The 21,021-nt window shown below is 30.7% G+C and overlaps 3 protein-coding genes and 1 pseudogene across 3 annotated transcripts; 1 reads left to right on the top strand and 3 right to left on the bottom strand.

Moving 5' to 3' along the window:
- The first annotated feature begins 4,760 nt into the window (after positions 1-4,760).
- On the top strand, positions 4,761-5,584 carry LOC108820785 (uncharacterized; annotated as a pseudogene).
- A 4,164-nt stretch (positions 5,585-9,748) lies between these two features.
- On the bottom strand, positions 9,749-11,735 carry LOC108820775 (uncharacterized). Its single transcript, XM_057002996.1, has 2 exons — positions 11,604-11,735; positions 9,749-11,311 (listed from the first exon to the last, which is right to left on the bottom strand). Exon 2 carries the CDS (start codon positions 11,094-11,096, stop codon positions 9,849-9,851), a length of 1,248 nt encoding a protein of 415 aa, XP_056858976.1. The 5' UTR covers positions 11,097-11,311; positions 11,604-11,735; the 3' UTR covers positions 9,749-9,848.
- A 792-nt stretch (positions 11,736-12,527) lies between these two features.
- LOC108840226 (nudix hydrolase 7) lies at positions 12,528-16,101 on the bottom strand. Its single transcript, XM_018613060.2, has 8 exons — positions 15,633-16,101; positions 15,474-15,539; positions 15,210-15,350; positions 15,031-15,108; positions 14,745-14,795; positions 13,180-13,214; positions 12,985-13,096; positions 12,528-12,880 (listed from the first exon to the last, which is right to left on the bottom strand). Exons 1-8 carry the CDS (start codon positions 16,002-16,004, stop codon positions 12,659-12,661), a joined length of 1,077 nt encoding a protein of 358 aa, XP_018468562.1. The 5' UTR covers positions 16,005-16,101; the 3' UTR covers positions 12,528-12,658.
- A 1,913-nt stretch (positions 16,102-18,014) lies between these two features.
- On the bottom strand, positions 18,015-18,850 carry LOC108840261 (late embryogenis abundant protein 41). The gene is made up of 2 exons (XM_018613099.2): positions 18,568-18,850; positions 18,015-18,368 (listed from the first exon to the last, which is right to left on the bottom strand). Exons 1-2 carry the CDS (start codon positions 18,651-18,653, stop codon positions 18,155-18,157), a joined length of 300 nt encoding a protein of 99 aa, XP_018468601.1. The 5' UTR covers positions 18,654-18,850; the 3' UTR covers positions 18,015-18,154.
- Between the last annotated feature and the right edge of the window lie 2,171 nt (positions 18,851-21,021).

Raw genomic sequence — 21,021 nt, 5'->3', positions numbered from 1 at the left:
TTAACATGCTACAAACAGACACGCACACAAATTCAAGTTGTAATATTATATTACAACCTAACTCTTAAGAGAGTAAAGTTTGAGCCGGTCCGCACTCACTCACACACACCATATCTAAATAAACAAAGATTGCAAGACAACTCCGACAACTTTTCCCATAATTCTAACTTCATTCCTTAACAACGAAACCTGAAAGGCTGGAACAGTGATTTTATTTATCGCCTTTGGTTTAAGCAAGAGACTAGCAACGGAAACGTTGAGCTGACTCTATAGTTGCGGGCAAAACCGCTTGTTTTACAAGGACTGAATTATTTGGATATTGATAGACACAAAAAGTTGCGTTTGTAGAAGATGTTATGGACTCTCTAACGGTATGGACTTGTGGACCGTGGTAGACGTATGAACTATTATGGGTACTGGCAGAAGAGAGATTAGGATTTGAAGTGGAAGTGTTTGTGTTGAGCTTTTCCTTTCGAGAAAATCCCATGGTGCGTAGTAGAAAGAGATGATCAAAGAAGAGAGATGAAGAATGTGTTGGGTTTGTTGTCTTGGGTGGTTAGATAGTAAGAAACTCGATGGCCTTTATAGAGAGAGCCCAGAGGGTAAAGTTGTATTACGTGGAGGTCACATCTAACATAAAAACTATCATACATTTTTTTCTTGGTAACTACATTTTCATAAATTTCCAGTATTATTGAGAATCTGATTCATGCTTTTTATTGATGTGCATGTTAGTAATTTTGTTGTTTTATTGTGTATATCAATTTAGAAGATTCTAGATTTAATCAAAATATAGAAAAACTTGTTAGAATATATTCTGAAAATTAAGATGTTATAACATTTTTATTTTTTATATAGTACATTCTTTTTTTCCAAGTCTTATGACTAAAGTATTTAGAAATTGTTTCATTTGGTTAGAATCACAGTTTTGCAAGGAAAAGTGGGAGTTAATGGATTAATTTAATACTTTAATTGATTTGAAAATGGAGAATTGGTGAATTAACAAACAAAAAAACCAAAATTAGATTTCTGAAAAAATAGGAAGAAAAAGGAAGAGATAAAAGAAGGTTTGGTTACTTTCTTGATTTGTTTTTTTTGTTTGGTTATATGGTGAAATTTTTCGTTTGGAAATACAAACAAAATAAAAATTATTAGTTTATATTTTAGAAAAAAATTCTACCTAAATTTATATGATTATGAAAACTCTTTAGTCTAGTGATTTGATTAAGTGTTTATTATTAATTGTGCATTGGAAGATTTGAGTTTTGAAACTCAGAGAAAACGACTTATATATGATATTGAAAAAATGATTATAGGATATTTTTAACATGGTGTAAAAATTACAATCAGACCTATATATATCTTATAGAGCAGTTCAAGATAATGCAATCTGACATGAATTCATTTAAACAAATATATTTTTTAATTGTAGAATTGTCTTTATAACATTTCTCATAATTGATCAAAAAAAATGTTTCTCATAATTTATACTAACATAATTAACTGACATTTGAAAAAAATACCAGATCAGTTGAAATATATGTTCAAATCCGCATTTATGGACTTGGAGATCAGAATGGATATTGTATCACCAAATCATTAATTATCTGTAGATGTTACATAAGTTTTAATATGTTATGAATCATAAACTGAATAACATGGTCAAAACATTTAAAATCAATGCATGAACTGAATAACATATTATGCAACTTTAAACCTTGGTCTATATATATACACACTAATGTCCATTAATAATATGTATCATGTCTCACCTAAATGTAGAAAAAATCTTCAGAAAGCTTGGGAGAGAAGGGATAAGGAATCAGCTTTATGGTTTGGTAAAGCAACACTGCACGAAAATAAAAAGAGAAAGGTCGGATAGGATTTGGTATCCAATTTTATTCTCAATTATTTCTTCTCTTTTAGCATCCCATTCAACTCTACTATTATTCCCCTATATACAAACTCCATTCAACGCTACTATTATTCCACAACCTTTCTTCTTTACTACGAATAAATATCTTAGGATTAATCCGTTGTTTTATTAAATAAATACTTTTCCTATAAAGTTAATATGAAGAAGTTTCAACTTGGCATAATATAATTCAGACAAGATATATACTAATCTTCATTTAGAATACTAAATCATTATATTGTTATAGATATTTGTATCTATGTAAAACTTTTGCAAAGATTTTTTTTTCTTTTTTTTTTTTCAAAAAGGAACTTTTGCAAAGATAAAGGTTAAGAGGATATATTCATGATTTAAGTAATCTTTAAATGTTCGGCAAAGGGCAAAACAAATACATTTTGGGACAAACGATAAAATGAATTCACATATATCTAAATATCGAGTTTTTTTTTTTTTTTTTGCTAAAATTTGTTGCATAAATATCGAGTTTTTGTACGTCTCAAGAAAAGGATTTCAAAACCCTCCATGAATATATATATACGTATATATTATATACCATAGAGATTATCTGACACGAATATGTAGATAGATCTGGTCATCGAACTAAACCATGCAGCGGTATGCTCTTTGTATTTACTATTGGTGATGTGGATAAGCGCTTGGGTTTACCACATTAACGTCTCGGCGAAGTTGTACGTATCCCTATATGCCGAGATAGTAGCTAGCCTACATCTCCCGCAACAGTCGTTTAATGTGTGATCTTTGGGAGATGCTACAATGCGTAGACTTTTGTGTCGCTGAGGTTTTCTAATGGGAATATTGCTGGGAGGTGTCATGATAAGAATACATGGCTAACTCGTTCAAATAATTATTTTTAATCCCATGTATATCCCCAATTAATTTAAAGTATGTAATAATACTCTTAACATTTAAACCAAAAAGTATGTAATTAATATTTGCGGTTAAATAATATTTGCGGTTTAAAAGTATGTAAAAATAATATAATATTCTTAACATTTATTAGTTCTTGAAAAGAAAAAAATTTGTTCCCAGCAATATATATAGATATGAAAACAGTCTATGAATATCTTTTGTTGAATGAGAGGGATCTCTACAATATTCAATATATCTGGATTAGATCCATAAATTGCTTTAGGCAGATATCTGGTTTGAATAGTAAAAAGATTCATGGAATATAGTTTTTAATATTTTTAAATTCTTTATTTTTCTAAGATTTTGATTTCGTTCAAGTAAACACATGGGTGTGCTTAACAATATGAATTAAAATTATCAATTAACACAGAGAGAGGGCCAATAATTAAAATTAAGTTCATATTGAGAGATATAAAAGATTGATCTAATCCAATGGTCAATGTTATGATATACATCAATATGTTAGAATAGAAAATTTATCATTATCTATTATATAATATTCCATATATTAGTTTAGGAAACTATGTTAGTTTATTTTCTATATAAACTATGCATTTTGTAACATTATTTTCAAGAAAGTCTAATATAATTCTTACATAAGTACTTTTGTGTTTTTTATTTTCATCAATTTGTCATGATATCAAGTCTAAATGAAACTCTCCACAAAAATTAAATCTTATTGTTCTACCAAATTGCTGGCCAACTATTTTATTCTCTCTTCTTTGTTTTTCGATTTGAAGCATATAAATTTATTCAACAATTAAAATTTTATTCATCAACTTTTCTATAGCTATTAGTTCACAAAAGATTCATATTTTTTGACGGCAGTCTATCGACAGTTGATTCACCTTACCGTGAAGATTGGACATCAAACAATCATCTCATTATAGGATGGATAAAACAAAGATCAAACCAAAAATATCAAAAATCAGATCACCTATTTCAACTCGCGAAATTGCAAAAGAGTTACGGGACATTCATCAAACTTCCGCAACATGAACAACCATCATTGCTTCACAAGCTTTTGAGTTATTTTTATCTGAATATTGTCCAATCTCATACGTATTACCACGCATAAACTTGAGAGAGGATATTGAAAGATCTGGAAGATTGATCTAAACCAATGGTCAATGTTATGATATATATCAATATGTTAGAATATGAAATTTATCATTATCTATTAATATTATTTCATATTAGTTTAGGAAATTAGGCTGATTTATTTTCTATATAAATTATGCATCTTGTAACATTATTTTCATGAGAATCTAATATAATTCTTCCATAAATACTTTTGTGTTCTTTACTTTCATCGATTTGTCAGTTCAAATTAAATTAATCCATTTTATGTAATCAATTTACTACACTTAGATTCATATAAGTGAAATTTATGAATAAGAACTATATGTATGTTTCTTGAGTTTTAGTTTAACATTGGCTTTTCAGAAGAGTTATCGTGTATATATATATATATATATATATAAGAACGAGCAGACCGACAAGCCGGACCTTTGAAGGAGATGTCCACTATTAGAGGAATAATGCCCAATACAATTTGGTTATATTCGATTCCATGTACATGTATGTGTTGGTTACACGTATAGATAGATTATTTCATTTTGAATATATCAGAGCGTACACGTCTACTAACATTGGATAACCTCATGAAAATGAATGTTCTTAAGCAATTTTTTTTTTGTTCTTAAGCAAATTCTTTTTCTTTCTTTTTTCTTTGAATGAAGTCTTATGCAAATTTTTGCCAAAAAAAAAAAAAAGTCTTATGCAAATTCAAGCGGATAATACACACAATATATTTCACAAGAAAAGTAATCTAAAGCTCTTATTAAAAGATTATGTTAGGTTCCTTTAGTAACGGAGAAGCTTCTCAATTCTATATAAAGGTCGTTAGCTTTCTTTCCCAAATCAAACTGAATCCAAAGAAACTAAGATAAAACATAGAAATAAAACACATTTCATCTCTTTCATATTCAAATGGCTATGGCTCAAAAGGATAGGAATACAAGGATGGCTCAAAGGGCCTTTGAAATGGTCGATAAGGTGTACGGTAGGTCCCAGAAAACAGGCCTTCCAGTACTATATGTTCCTAGAGACGAGCCTGCTCCTCGTTTTAGCCAAAATTCTTACGAATATGGTGGTCCAAAAGTCTATATACCGTAAAAGAGGGAACTAATACTACTAGTTGCCGCCGAGTCATTTATCAGTATTCAAAAGAGTCAACCACAAAGGAACCGGTTGTTTCTCTCCCCACAGAACATATTCAATACTTCGATGGTGTCCGTCCTCACATGGGCCATGCAAACAGGTTTGGAACTCCGAAAGGAGGGGCTATTAGCTGCGACGAGGCCGTCCAACTCTATGGAGGGGTTCTTATAAAGGAATATCGTAAATAACCGAGGGAAACTAAATTAATGTTGAAGATGGATGGTGAGTTTGTATAAAAGTGTTTATAGTTGTTATTTCTGATAACGGAAAAGTGCAGACCAACACAGGTACTAAAGCTTGTTGTAATGGTTTTCACTTGGAATAAGCTTTAGATCACTACAAGTGTTTGTGTCTGTTAAGTATCTACCAGTACTTCAAGTTGAAGCTTTATGTATTATAAAATCCCAGGGTGTTACTTCTGATGAAGATAGATAATATGCTTTATATAATATATGATACCAACACTTATTATAAATTGAAAAGGAATACAAAACCCGCATTAAGCGTGACTCAAATTTTCTTTTAAACACTGGTTAATATTTATAGCAAATTACACAACAAAAAATTCAATTTGACTTGTAAGAATTCATGTCTAACTGTTGAGCCGCCTTATAAAATTTATTTCGACAATACTTTTTTTACTATGCTAAAGATCTCTTGCAAACATTTTCTCTAGTATTTTGCATAATTCATTTTTATAGAAGTTAAAACTTATGTCTGTTGGTGTAGAATCATCAACAAACCAATAGTCAAATTACTAGACCAAATTGATTTCCACAGCGCAACTCGAACTCTAGTATGAGTTAAAGGATATCTTAACACTTTTCCTAACTAACAATCTAATTCAGCGCAATTTATGTTTCTCTGTGATAGATCCAAAAGCTTAGGATTTTCTCACATCAATACTATTAAAACAGAAGACCCTTTTTCGAGGTGCCCTTCTGTTTCAATAATATTTACAGATCTTTGCCATTGGAATATATAAAACCTATGCTTTTCTATTTTAGATATTATCTAGGCCTTTTAATTCAACAAAAAAATTATTATATCCTTTTCCTTTTAGTTTACTTAATTAATATATCTATGTATCTACACCAATACCGTACCACGTTAAATTTTTTGACAAAACTATAGAATACACATCAAAGTTATTTCTTCGATTTTAGCCATCAAGGAAGGGTTAACGACACTTTTCTTCGTTTACGTATATGTTTAAAAAAATTGTATATTTGAAATTTAGATCATGTTCCATCAACACTGAGTCTTGAACATTTAAATTCATTTGTTGTCTCCTCACTAATTTTGAATTCTGCAGGCTTTAATATTAAACTATACATTAACGTCAATATTTCATCCATTTGTATTAAAATCGATGATAAACTCCAAGTATATAATATTCGTGTTCGTGTTCATATGGAAGCTTCAATTTTTGTTTTCGTAAACTCCAAGTCTTCCATTTGCATCAAGCTACAAACGAATCCCCATATGGTTTGAGAATTAAACGGGATTAAATATTTTTATATAAAAAATGCTGGTATATTAAAAAGATGCCGTATATTAAAAAAATTGAATAACAGTTCCCCAAATTTTGAGATTTAAACGGGACCTACAACTCTGCAATATACTTGAACAATATATTGTTGTTGCAAATCTTTTTTAAAATCAATAACCAAAAGAATCGCAACAATTAAAACAAAGCTGTAATTTTGGAAGTTATTTAAACTTCTAAACCAAAGTGTTTAAAACATGTATATCTATTGTATATATCAAAATATTTCTGATATTAAATATAAACGATAAAAATGAATAATTTAAGTTTTGGAAATATTAATAACCATTTCTTAAAATATTTTTCATTGATATCACAAAACCAAAACATATTTAATTTTTACCGTAAAGGAACCAAGGAAATCTAAAACATTTTTTTTTAAAAAGAAGATAATTTGTTGTTAGATACAAAATATCACTACAATCTCACATTTTGAATTATATGATAAGAACTATTAACGAAAAGTTTAAATCAAATCTAAACAATAATTTTAAAATCAAGTAGTTTGGAAATATTTCCATAATCCACGGAATTAGGTAAGTTTTTGGTATCTTATCATATATAGAGTATATATTTGAATCTTCACCTTAATTATCCAAAATTTGTGGCAAAAACATAAACCTTAAACTAAATACATACTATAAATATACAAATACCAACGTCAACTTTTTACCATTCACGGAATAAAGTGAAAGGTATTCTTATATACGTTTCTTGGTTCCTCTCCTCTAAGTCAAGATGTCGCTGACTCAGTGTTATATGTCTCTTAGGTAAATAAGCATGCCATTCTCCAACTCCTATGATATATCTCTCAAGGTACAAATTTACACACTACACACTTTGTATAATCCATGTGTTGATAATTATATGATTTTTGTTAGAGTTTAATCCATAATACAATTGTTTGATTGCAAACTTGTATGTTTAATCTTTTGGGTAGGTTTGCCACCCAAAATCTGGGAGAGCGTGAAGATTTTACTCTTGATGTAAAGTAGTGTTCATTTGCATACAACAACTTGTGCCAGGTAGATTCAAAAAGCATATTTTCATTATGTATATATAAGTTCTTAGCTTTAGAAATGATTAATTTTCTGGATTTTTTCACATCATTATAAGGATAAGAACAATATTCCATCTGGGTTTACTTTGAAGTTGAGAAAGCATATTTGCACTGGGAAACTTGAAGATGTACAACAACTTTATTATAAGGTAATGGAAACTGAGATTTAGATGTATTTGTGCCATTATCTTTTCTGAATATTTATTGTATTATATATTTATATTATATGTATTATGTATATAATCGTAGATTCTTTTGAATTTTGATACACGATGGGACCCACAATTCAGTTTTTATTTATCCATGCAGAAAATTATATAATCAAAACTACATCACTTAAATATGTTATATTAAAATATGTTATACATATTTTATACAATATCACATCAGTGTATATATATATAATTCGAAAACAGTATCACTTTCAAGTATATTACATTACATTCAGATGGTTTGTTTATATGCAATCCTTCTTGTTGGAAATGCAGTAGTTGTGAATTTGACCAAAAGTGTAACAATTTATCAAATTGTCTATTCTATTAAAACATAAGTATGACCGTTAATATATGTTGTGTCCAAATTAAAATATAACTTCATCTAAATAATTATCTAGATATATCATGTAATCGTCTTAATAAAATAATTTGTAACTTCCATTTTTGTTTCAAATTTTTGGATCCAATTTTGTCAAATCATCCTTTAATTCCAAAATAATAGTGATCCACTACTTTCAATAATATAATATGTCAACTACCTTTTACGAAGTCCAATACATCAAAATTATATCATTTGGAGATAATAATATTGATAATATATATATTTTAATAAATATTATTTTCACTACTATACCAATTAATGGGAATAAACTATAGTTTAATCAATGTTTTAAACACAGTCTAGATGTTGAATCTGATTACATTTCGTTTATTGATTTAATTGAATAAATTTAAATAGTTGGACTAAACATATATCAATAGGTCATGTTTCTAATTTAAATCATATAAATTCAATAAACTAAAATATACCTTATAACTTCCAAATTCAAAAATAAAAATAAAAATGAGATATAAATTTTATAATACATGAAAAGTACCTAAATTTAACATGAAATTACTTATGTTTAATTCTTTGGTTAAAAACCCAATAAATATTTAAATTTCTCTTATATTTTAAGCATTTAGGATTTACAGTTGCTATTTTTATGGGTTTTTGTACAAAAATTTTGTAGCAAAAAAACTTATTTAAATTATGAACATAGTTTCGCGGTTGTATCTAAAATTAATTTTTTCTTGAAATAATAAAAAAAAAACAAAAATATACCCGCCCTCTAAAGGGCGGGTCAAAATCTAGTATTGTATTAAACAAACTCATTGTTTACTTGTTTTTATTGGATTTCCTATTTTCATCATTTTATTTTATACCGCAAAACAACTTCCACATTTCATGTTTTAGTTTGATCATATTATTCGTAGCCCAGATACACGGTTTCATTTATCTTTTTTTTTTTGACATCAAACACCATGCTTTATTAATTCAGAAGGAAAATGCTATATTTATGGGTTAACCACTCCGGAATTACAGAGTCTACATGGGAGAAAATAGAGTTTTTTAAGCGAGCCCCTTTCGCAAGGATGTCTGCTCTTATATTCCGCTTTCTTACGATAAAAATTGAAAATTCAGTAAAAAGAGAAAATATATGGATGAATTCATTCCATTCCGAAGCCATAGCAGGCCAATCTTCTTCATCGTTAATCATCTTGACTAGCTGAAGACAGTCCGATTTAAAGGACATCGATGTAATTCCTAACTATAGGGAGTTTTTCATTGCATATAGCAAAATGGTAAACTCATCATGCATAGGAGAGAGAACCTTATCTATTCTGATGGACCCATACATATGGGTACCCGGCGCCGGATCAATGACGAAACCTCCTCCAGAAACGGTCGTTTATCTTAGACCGACCAAACTGGACTATTTTCATAAATATGAAAACCATACTTTTGGTTTGTTTTATTTAAGATTATCTTAAATTTCCTCAAAAGGTTTATTAGACGAACTGTAGATGAGAAATACTATTTGGTAACAAAATACATACCCGGAATAACGACTTTTTATGAGAACCCATTTATTTTTCGTCTCGTCTAATATAAGATACAAAATAATTAATACTTTATTTCATATATAATGGAGTCATTTTGTGGAAATATTTTTGCCGAAAACATTGTAAAGAACAAAGTGTGTCCACGCCCAGAGGAGAAGAACATTTCAACATGTAGGGAAAGTGGCAGCGAGAATGACATACAGCACAAACTAACCTGGTCATATGAATGTTGCGTATCACCTCCAGTTTGATTGGTTCAGCATCAACTATTTGCTTTAGACTAATTAAGTCTCCAAGTGTACATTTGATATGAAATGTAATGCAACACTCGTCACATCTATAGAACCATTGCTCTGGATTTAGTTCTCCCTCGCAAATTTCACACAAGTATTGGTCACCCGGGTTTTTGCCGTAGCATAGAAACAGAAAATGATTTTTATCATACTTGTGTTTCACCTTATTTGGTAAAAAAGGGCACTTAATGTCCAAAAAATATCCGCACTCCTGGCAGCTCAAAATGAAAGTTGCCTCATCTCCACAAGCCTTACAAGTTTTATTGCCGGTAAAGTCAATGTACAACGGATGATGAGGATGGCTTTCATGAAACAGAGGTTCGGATATAGAACCACATCGCACATCAAGGGTTAAATCATCCTCAGTTGCGTACCGAAAACCCTGAAAGAAGTGTTGACAAACTTCACAAAGCCCTAATATTGTTTCCATTTTGTCACATGGAAATAGAGTAATCTCCATCTTGTAGAATGAATCTATTTTCTTTTTTGGAAGATGGGCACATTTCTGATGAAGAAAATAATTATCACACTCTGTGCAACTGTAGAATGGGCCACAGAATACAGGATATACACATGCTTCACAAACTATGCCTTCGTCATCAGCATCATTCTCTTCTTTGAGCATCATAACATGATCTTGGTGACTGGAATGCTTTATAAGTCCCTCTTCAACCACCTCGTATGACTTAAGCTCGATATTAGTTTCTGATATCCCTTCAAGTTCAATCCCATCCCAAATCCCGAACTTTGTGGCACATCTTAGATGAACTGCAAAATCTCGACACTTCAGACAAGAATAAGCTCCACACGTCCATTTTATCTCTTTATGACACACACCACATTCCCAGTCATCAGAATCAAGATAATGATTGTAATAAATGCGGTGGTCATGATGATTGATCTTTATGACGCGTGGTTTATCAATACAATTTCTATGGATCATGAAATTGCATTGAGGACATACATAAGGATTTGGGTCATCATCCATTCCACAAGCATTACAAACAAAACTTCTTTGCGGCATAAGAATGATTGGATGCTCATGAGCCTTAGGGTGGAGAAGACTGAAAGGAGGTGGATTCTTTATACAGTTGACATCCACGCTGAAGTTGCAAACTGAACAATGATAAAACACGTTATGAAGTTTGTTCCCACACAAACAACATTTTCCACCGGTGCGACTTGGAACACGCGTGAAACGCTTCAGGGGGTGTTGCGGATGACAAGAATAGTTGATCTCTGATATTGATTCAGCACAATCTTGGTGAAAACTCAAATTACATAAATTGCATACAAAAGGAAACCGGTCATCAGGTACTTGACATAGATGACAAGTAAAGCTAACCATCTCAGGAACAAGGGATAATGGATGCTCATGGTTCTTTGAATCTACAATCTCTATCTTGACTTCTTTTTTTACACATATCAAATCAATGGCAAAATCACATATAGAACAAGAATAATACATTTTTGGCAAATTACTTCTACAAAGTTTGCATTCTCCATGCACATTCATGTTTTTTGCACGTACCTTAATTTTCAAAGAATGTTGTGGATGATAGAGGTTGCGAATCTCTAGGCTAGAATTAGCACACTCTTTGTGAAAGAAGAGTCCAGAACGAAAACAACGATAACCATCACCATAGTAGTTTTCACCAAGATTGCAACCGTCGCATTTTAGCCCGCGAGTTGGATATAATGCATAAAATTTCTTAAGTATTTCCATAGATGATACAAATGTATGTTTTTACTTTAATTAGCGTTTTCAGAGTTTTGTTATATTTGGTTTCTGAATGATGAGAGCTTTCTTTATATTCATACGTTCAAGTAGTTTTTATTTATATAATACTATGATATGATCACTATATTATATTATTCCTTCTGTATATGAAAATTATACTCAAAGAATTTTGCTTGTCATCATGATTTGTAAGACGCAAAGAATAAATTCCCGTAAGGTAACTATTTGTTCTTAACTTATCAAGGAAAACAAACTTTTATCATTTAATCAATTTTCGGGAAGGAAGAAATGTCAAATCAATAAAGTTATTCTTTGTTTATTTGACTAAGAGAACATTCTGATTTCAAAGTGGTTTTCTAACATACGGGATCTATGATACAGGAAAATCCGTATCAAGCTATTATGGAAGAATTATTTGGTTGCAAGGGAAAGGTAGAAATAAGGCCAATTGTTTTTCTTTTGTCAACATAAGGCCAATTATTTTTCTAGTGGCTCTAAATATTCTGCACAATATTAAATCCAGATAAGTTTTGGTTGGATAAAAAGTTATACCAGCTAAATGTCAAGTAAAAGTGGTAACACATATCGTGTGTGTTACATTTTACACGGTAAGATCTTTTTCCTTTGAAAATTTCAAGATTATAGCAAATAATAAATATCGATAAAATAAAGACCGGGATATCAGATTAAACCAGAAATAACATAAAACGTAAATCTGAGAATTTAAAAACCGGTTAAGACTTCAATGTTTTGGAGAACAATAACTGAAAACAAATTACAAAGACAAAGACAATTGACAGAGGATGCATTGTCTCATCCGACACAAAATCGGGATGAGAATGTTATCAATGAGAAGAGGAGGCTTGATCACGCGCTGCATTAAGGCTCATGGCATGATCAGCATTGCAGTAAACAAATCTCTTCTTACCAGTTCCTGTGGTACTTTCCACAGTGGAGAATCCCACGTAGTCTTCCTCGCACTTCTTCTGGCAGATGTTAGCCATGTACTTGAACATCTCCTTGTTCTGGTTCCATGGCTGGTCTACGTATTCTTTTATCGGCATCCACTATAACAACAAAAAAACGATATAAACAAGCTCAGGTGAAAGTAACTTCTAAACATTTTCTTGGCTCATCCACAGCAATGGATAAAGTTAGAAATGTTATATACCTTAGCTTCCAAGATCTCAGATTTTTGTTCAATGATTTCGTAGGAGCGTGGAGTTAAGGCACACAGGAAAAACAGATCCGATTTCTTGTTCAAGAATGCTTTGTGGCTTTGCCTATATATACGAGTAAAGAAAGAGTAAACCTAATGGGGTAAGCCAGGTCAAATGTTTGCCAAGTCAATGAAAACATAATTTACCTGAAAGACAACACTTCCACAAAATCTGCAACAATCTGAAGTAAGAAAATCCCATGAAAAGAACACAAGTTTTAGAATAAAGTGGCAAGTAAATCCCCTAGTCTATATTTGAGAAGTGATTTGCCACATGTCTTCTCTACAATCGTTTTCACAAAAAAAATTATGACGTGGCTGTTAAGATTGATGACATGTCATATGGTTAAATATGATATGGACAATTATATTTAATGCTGATATATATTTTTGGAAATCCTTTTAAAATATGACAATAACTCATATATTACATTTAATATTGATTTATATTTTTGGTAAACTTTGTAAAATATGGTAATAACTCATAATCCATCACTAAAATAAATATATTCAAATATGACATTTTGAATTTCGAAATATTATATAATTTTACTTTTATAATTATAAAATTTTTATTATCTAAAATTTTCTAAATTTTCTGAATTTAAAAAAAAAATTTAAATCGTAATATCATTAGTTTCTTTTAGATATCTACAAATTATATAAATATTATTTAGTTTTAATTTTTGATAACTATACAATTTTATATGATTTTTAGTAATTTTGTACAAGTTGATTTACTACATTTAACCAAATGAAATAGATAAATTTTTTAGTCTAAGATTTTAACATTATATATATACATATATATTCTTAAATATAATAAAAAATATTTTCTCTTAATTTTATGCTTAATTGATGATATTTATATTAATTATTGGTCAAAATAATATAATATATAATAATAAATTACATTTTAAAATATAAAATTTAACTTTTAAAAAATTCATCACTACACATGGTGCATGAAAACACCTAGATTAATAATTGTGACATGACTACTAAAATTGATGACATGTCTTATAGATTAATATGACATGGACAATTATATTTAATGTTAATTTATATTTTTGGTAAACTTTTTAAAATATAGTAATAACTCATATATTACATTTATTGTCGATTTATATTTTTGAAATTTTTTAAAATGGTAATAACTCATAAATCATCATTAAAGTAAATATATTCAATTATGGCATTTCAAATTTCGAAATATCATTTAAATTAAAAATATTTCAAAAATATATACATATTTTTAGAAAATTATAAAAATTAAATCATAAAATCAAATTAATCGTAAAATCATTAGTTTCTTATATATATCTACAAATTTTATAAATATTGTTTAATTTTAATTTTTGACAATTATACAATTTTACATATTTATTTAATATATTTAATTAAAATAAATAGATAGGAAAATCTATCTAAGATTATAATTTTAAATATATACATGCACATTCTTAAATATATTTCAAAATAAAAAAATTGTTTTTATGTTAATTTTAATGTTCAGTTAAATCAAATTTATATTAAAATATTGATAAGAAAAGAGAAAATTTGTAATATTAATAAAAAATTAAATATATTTTTTTATTTATTTATTAAAAATATTTTAAAATTCTTTTACTGCACATGGTGCAGGAAAACACCTAGTTAAAGATCCTTAAATAGATAATTTTGTTTTCTTGGAGAACAAGCACGATACATACACCAGTTTCTTCTTCCACTTCCCTAGCTACTCCATGGCAAATATCCTCACCCTGTGGATTTGGGAAAATTCTCGTTAGAGGCAGCAAGGAAAAACAATTAAGACTTCATTTCCAACATTCTCCTTTACTTCCAAACTTGATATCAACGGATTGTATCTTTTCAGGGACCAATGTTTATGTACTAAAAAGCTGACTAGCTATGCCGTGAAAAGAACGTTTTATGGTGTAACAGATTAAATTGGGTTTATTACTGTTCATCGGGAGTAAAAGAAGCGATGTAAATCACCTCGTTGACGACACCAGTAGGGAGCTTCCACACATTTTTATTTCTAAAATAACCACTCTTTTCCTGGACAACGAGGACCTGCGCTTTGATCATGGTTCAGTCAAAGTATTGCTTTTTTTTTCATAACCCAACATTATCTAGAGAACATGCAAAGAATGGAACAATTTGTTTTTTTTTACCTCTCCAGTATTTTTGTTGAGGACCAAAGCACCAACACCTACAACGTGAGAAGCATTGGCTGGGATTGTATCAGGGGTGTTTGCGATCCAAGACACAAGCATTAAGTAATCAGGCTCCGCGTGGTGATATCTAAACCCTTCCTGAAGAATCAATCACCAAACACACAAACATCACATATATATATAACCCCACAAACAAATAAACCAAAAGTCAAAAACAAAGCAAGTAAAGATTATGAATCATTTCATATAAAACCCTCTTACACTAACTGCAGCCTCTACAAGATTAGCAAATAGAATAGGTAGATTGATCCAAATCCCCCTCTTCCCCTGCAAATGAATAATGAAGAGTAAAAAAAAAACTCAAGATTTTCAACTATCAGGCATAATTCAAATCCTTCAAGAGGGTTTTGTTTTGAATACCTCTTGTCTCCAATGCGAAAGCGAAGCCCTAAGCTTTTCAGTGAAATCAGCAGCATCCATTGCTTCCGTGATGGTTACGGTAACGCCATCGTAGTTGTCAGACTCGCCTTGAAATATCTTACTAGTATCCATCTTAATCAACTCTCTACGGCGGTTTAGCCGAATATGCTCCAAGTAATCTGACCTCGACGATCGAATTGAATCAAAATGTCTCTGGGAAGAGGGTCTACCTTTATACAGGGAAGGTGAAGAGTAAACTTTGCTTTGATTTGTTCCAGGAACTTTCTTTTCTTGACCAAGTGCAGGATATAGAAATGTGTTACAAAAATGTACATTTCGGTTGAGGACTTGGAGGTATGAGTCAACCATCATTTCTCATCTTCTACTTCCTCGAACCGCCAAGACGACCAAGACATTCCCAACAACAAACATTTTAGAATTGAGTATTATTGCGGATGTAGTTTACAAATTTCATTTCGGATAAAATACGAATTTTCCACAGACCAAATTATTCCAAATTATTTTATATAATTGACCAACTACTCTTCTTTTTCTATATAAAAAACAAAAAGTATTTTAATTGCATTTGCCCGTTCAAAAAGTTCTTAGTTTAATTTAAAAGACCTTATAGATTGGATGTGTCAATTGACGAATAACATTGGAGATATGAATTGAAACAGTATTCAACAAGGTACCTTTCAGGGTTGTGGAGACAAAATAGACAAATTTAAGCCCATATTCAAATCCAAAAAACTTGGAAGATCATATCACAAAATTGTAGGGGTGGCGTTCAGATATTCGTTCCGGTTCGGATCGAGTATTTCAGATTTTTTTTCATATTTTGGTATATGGGTATAGAATCCGCGCGGATATTTCTGTATTTCGGGTCGGATTAAAATATTTTGAGTTGAGATTCAGTTATTAAAAATCAGTTTTGGATATTTAGATTTTGAAAGATTTTTTTTTTCATTTTCAAGTTTCTTATATTTAAAAATATAGATCTCACTTAACTGATTTTTAATAGATTAAATGATTAATAGATTTAGGGATAACATTTAAAAAAATAAATAGATATTAATCTAGCTGTTGTTTTAATTTTTTTTATTTAAATTTTGTTAATACATGAAACAAAAAGTTTAATATGCATTTTAGGTGAGTGTCAAATCATTTTCTTTGTAATTATATGTTATATGATCTGAAAATATGTATAACATCAATATACATATTTTAAATAAAATGAGAAATAGAAACTAGAAATATAAGGATAAGTATACACATTTTCGATTATTTTCAGATATCTATTCGGATTTGGATATCCAATATCTACTAAATCTATATCTATACTAATATTTTACTATTTCGGTTTGGATTTCGGTTTGGATTTTTGGGGTTGAGTTCAGATATGGGTTCGGGTTTTAGGTAAAATGTCCACCATGTATAAAACGTTTGGTTTATATATGCCACGTCCAAATATTCTTTCCTTTTTCTGTTAAGATCATTCAACTTTTTTTATGCATAATTTACTATTTATTTGATCAAGCCATTTATTCTTGTTGGATTCTGGAAACTTATAGGTTAAAGGAGAATTGTAGTCGTACATTAGAAACTGGAACAAATACCGATAACTGGTTATTTTGTGAGTATATTGCTCTGCCTCTTCTTCATTTACAGATTTAACTATCACAAACCAAATTAAACCTGGACTCTCTGCTAGAAATTAATTGGGTAATTAAGACTCACATATGCAGACACCTAAGATTCAGCAAACTAAGTGAAAATAAAGTTAAACCTACGATTTAGCCAAATAGCTCCAAGATAAACAAATTAGTAAAATTTAAATCAACTTGGATGGTTTGCAATGCAGACTTCTTATTATTCGTCTTAGATAGGAACAATAATCATTGATGATGTGTCTGATGCATTTCCTCGGATGTTCATTCTCAGTCTATCGACATGATCAATTGAGTGCCATACGGCAAAACTCAGTTTTTTATGTATTCCATATGTGAGCACATTCTTCCCTTTTACCGCGCTCCAGTTTGTACTTTGGAGAAGACACTAGAACGCCCCTTCAGTCATTAAAAGTTTGCTTATCGCTCTCTCATTGAGAAAAAAATGAAACTTCATATGACATAAGGCCTCATCACTAGTGTGAGTTGTTACCTTGTCACCAATGTGAGAGCCATTTTCTTCGTGTTTGCAAAAGTGTTAGACGCATTAAAAAAAGTGTTAAGAGTCGCATCCTGGCTTATGTACCGTCAATCTCGTATGAATTAGTCCTAACTTACCACCAATGTAATGGAATCCGTGTTAGCGGAATCCAAAATGTCATATCCCAAGGATTATCATGGACCATCCATACGAAGTCGATCCATATATCTATTAACTGAGATAGATAGTATCTTTATTTTACTTTAACCTCCAAAAAGTAGATAATTAAGATAAAACATAACAAACGGGAATCATAGTAATCCCATACAAGGTTACAACATAGTCTAGTGGGACCCAACCAATTGAAATCCTCAGAAAGGCTTGGCTTTATTTTTCAAAAGCATCTCACGGAGCTCCGCTGGATCAATCTCATCCGCACGGTTAGATGGTCTGTAGTACCCCGTGACTGGATCCGGGGACCAAGCAGACTCTGCCTCTTGATTTGCTCTTTGTTCCATCTTTCCCACCATAACTCTTGTGGAACCTCCCTTACGAAATCCTGGTACTGTCGCAACGTAACTCCTCCTGAATACAACAAGAATACGACAAAAAATATAAAAACGTTTTTTGCATTTTGCTAAATATAGAAGAGCTCATGATGTAATAAAAAGATGAAAAACGTGATAAAGTGATCTATATCAAGAATTTTTTAATAGTAAAAACTAGATCTAAGTGATCATATGATATATCAAATCTGTGGACAGATCATTTTAAATAAAAGTACCTCAAGACAATGGAACCAGAAAAGCTGTGGGATGCGGTGGAGCAAAGAGATTTAACGGCGCCGGAGAGTGAACGAGCAGCTGCCATTGTGTTATTTTAGATAAAATATGTATATATACTGACTGAGCTTAGCTTTTAGCTACCGCGAAAGACGTTATGTTTCTTCCAAAAGGTAAGTAAAATACCCCCAAGAAGATAAACAATCTTTCTGCAGTAGCAGTCGGTGCTAAGCCGCCGTCAGATTCTCCGGTGATGTTTTTTTGGTGGGAGTCTTTAGGGTTTCTGGTTGGACGCGGTTATATACACCACGGGTGGGAGATGGTTTTGGGCTCGTGGGCTTTTCTGTGGGTCCACGAGAGTAAACCGAGTGTTTTGTGGTAACACTGTCGTAGATATTTTATCTACAGTCAAGTTCAGTTGAAGGAGAAAAACGAAATGTTGGTGGAATAAACAAGTAATATCGAATGAAAAGATCTGAAAAAGGTCGGTGGGATCTGATGATGATCTCTACTGTAAACGTGTTCGTTACGTATCATAACAAACAAAAACAGGTGTCGTCGTGCTACAGATGATAATAGGCTTTACTTTCCGTTGAAAATTGTGATTTTATCGGGTCTGATCAATGCAGGATCTTGAATCGCACTCAACCCATTCATATTATATTTTTCAATCAGTGATATTTACTTTACTTTTATTTTGTTAAAACATCAATAATATGTATAAACAACAAAACGTGATATAAAAATCTTTTCTCTACTATCCCTCCATTTTCTCTATTCATGGTTTATCTTCTCTGTCTAGTGTTCAAGTTTTCAGAGGTGGTGCGTCACCGTGGAAGTAGTGTCTGTGTTTTTTTTCTTCTTTTTTTCTTATGTGTCTCAGTGTCTGGTATCCTATGAAAAGTACATTTTAAAATTTATTCTCAAATCTCATCACTCTAAATCTTCGTCATTTAAAAAAAAAATTATATGCACATTAGATAAAAGTTATATTTTAAAATACAAAATGTTTCAATTATTAAAGTCTTTAAACAAAATAATGTACAAAAAAAACTTGTGAAAAATAAAAACACAAAATTATGTTTTGGCTGATAAATTGGCAGTCAGTATTGAGTACCGTATATTTGATAAATCAATCTCATTTTAATGAAAGATAATTTGTAACTTATATAAATATAAGTCATGGAAGTGCTTCAACTATATCGTGTTCTCTCTATTTCTTTCTCTCTAACGTTCTTTGATATACAATACAGAAGATCAATGGTAGGTTTAGATTTTGTTGGCGATTTGAAGCATTTCAAGTCGATGTGGAAAATCCGTGTTAAGGTGATTCGTCTTTGGAAGCAGTATTCTTGTGTTGTGGGAGAAACGATGGAAATGGTGTTAGCTGATTCAAAAGTAAGCACTCAGAATTTATATTAAAAAGTTGTAAATTATGTTAATATTCTTATGTTGCTATTTTTTCTTCCAGTGCGATATGATTCATGGTACTGTCAAGAAAGAATTGGTTAGTCAGTTCGTGACCAAAATCAGTCAAGGTGAAACGAAGTTGATGGTGAATTTCACTGTCACAATGGCTGCTGGATCTTATCGCACCACAAAGCACCCTTACCGAATTGTGTTCCTCCCCACCACTCACTAAGAATGTGTGATGCTTTGCCTTCAAACTTGACTGGTTTAGATCCGGTCAAGTATGAGTCCATTAAGGATGGTTGTCTGAATACGGACTACTTGGTTGGTGAGTCTTATAACAGTTGTATCTCTTTGAGGGAATTTTGTATCAGAGATGATTTGTTTGTTTCGACCTATAAATTTAAATTTATATAGGTTTCTATTTAATTAATAGTATAATTGTGAAAAAATAAAATGTCAAACTTAACAACACTCAATCTAAGTAGCATGCTATTTTCGTGGTCATTATCCTCTTTCACGTAATTTGATTTTTTGTACATTTTAAAACAATTTTCTTCTTGATTTTAGGATATTGTGAATTAAGATATAACAAAATACAATTATTTTATAGATCAAAGTCCACTAAATATAAACTAATATATACAAGAATGAAAGTCTTTTACATAAGACTCAATATATTATGTACTCCGGTCTATTTCCTTTTTTAGAAATATATACTTATAAATTCTATATAATTCACTTTAAATAATACAGACCATGAAAAAATATGTATGTTTAAATTTTAATTGATCCTTTTAATGTTTATCTCACCCCGCGCAAGGCGCGGGTCTCAACCTAGTTCATATTATATTTTTCAATCAGTGATATTTACTTTACTTTTATTTTGTTAAAACATCAATAATATGTATAAACAACAAAACGTGATATAAAAATCTTTTCTCTACTATCCCTCCATTTTCTCTATTCATGGTTTATCTTCTCTGTCTAGTGTTCAAGTTTTCAGAGGTGGTGCGTCACCGTGGAAGTAGTGTCTGTGTTTTTTT

Source organism: Raphanus sativus, chromosome 2 (genome assembly GCF_000801105.2).
Source record: "Raphanus sativus cultivar WK10039 chromosome 2, ASM80110v3, whole genome shotgun sequence".
Lineage (NCBI taxonomy): Eukaryota > Viridiplantae > Streptophyta > Magnoliopsida > Brassicales > Brassicaceae > Raphanus > Raphanus sativus.
The sequence above is the reverse complement of the archived record's forward strand: the minus strand, read 5'-3'. Positions and strand labels throughout refer to the sequence as shown.

What these genes read in the sequence shown, in the direction of transcription:
- LOC108840261 (XM_018613099.2), bottom strand. Translation starts at nt 18,653, where the DNA reads ATGGCAGCTGCTCGTTCACTCTCCGGCGCCGTTAAATCTCTTTGCTCC. An exon ending in TCTGGTTCCATTGTCTTGAG is followed by an intron (nt 18,369 to 18,567) that starts GTACTTTTATTT and finishes TGTTGTATTCAG; the next exon opens with GAGGAGTTACGTTGCGACAG.
- LOC108820775 (XM_057002996.1), bottom strand. Translation starts at nt 11,096, where the DNA reads ATGCCGCAAAGAAGTTTTGTTTGTAATGCTTGTGGAATGGATGATGAC.
- LOC108840226 (XM_018613060.2), bottom strand. Translation starts at nt 16,004, where the DNA reads ATGATGGTTGACTCATACCTCCAAGTCCTCAACCGAAATGTACATTTT. An exon ending in TTGTAGAGGCTGCAGTTAGT is followed by an intron (nt 15,351 to 15,473) that starts GTAAGAGGGTTT and finishes TTGATTCTTCAG; the next exon opens with GAAGGGTTTAGATATCACCA. An exon ending in CTGAGATCTTGGAAGCTAAG is followed by an intron (nt 12,881 to 12,984) that starts GTATATAACATT and finishes TTGTTGTTATAG; the next exon opens with TGGATGCCGATAAAAGAATA.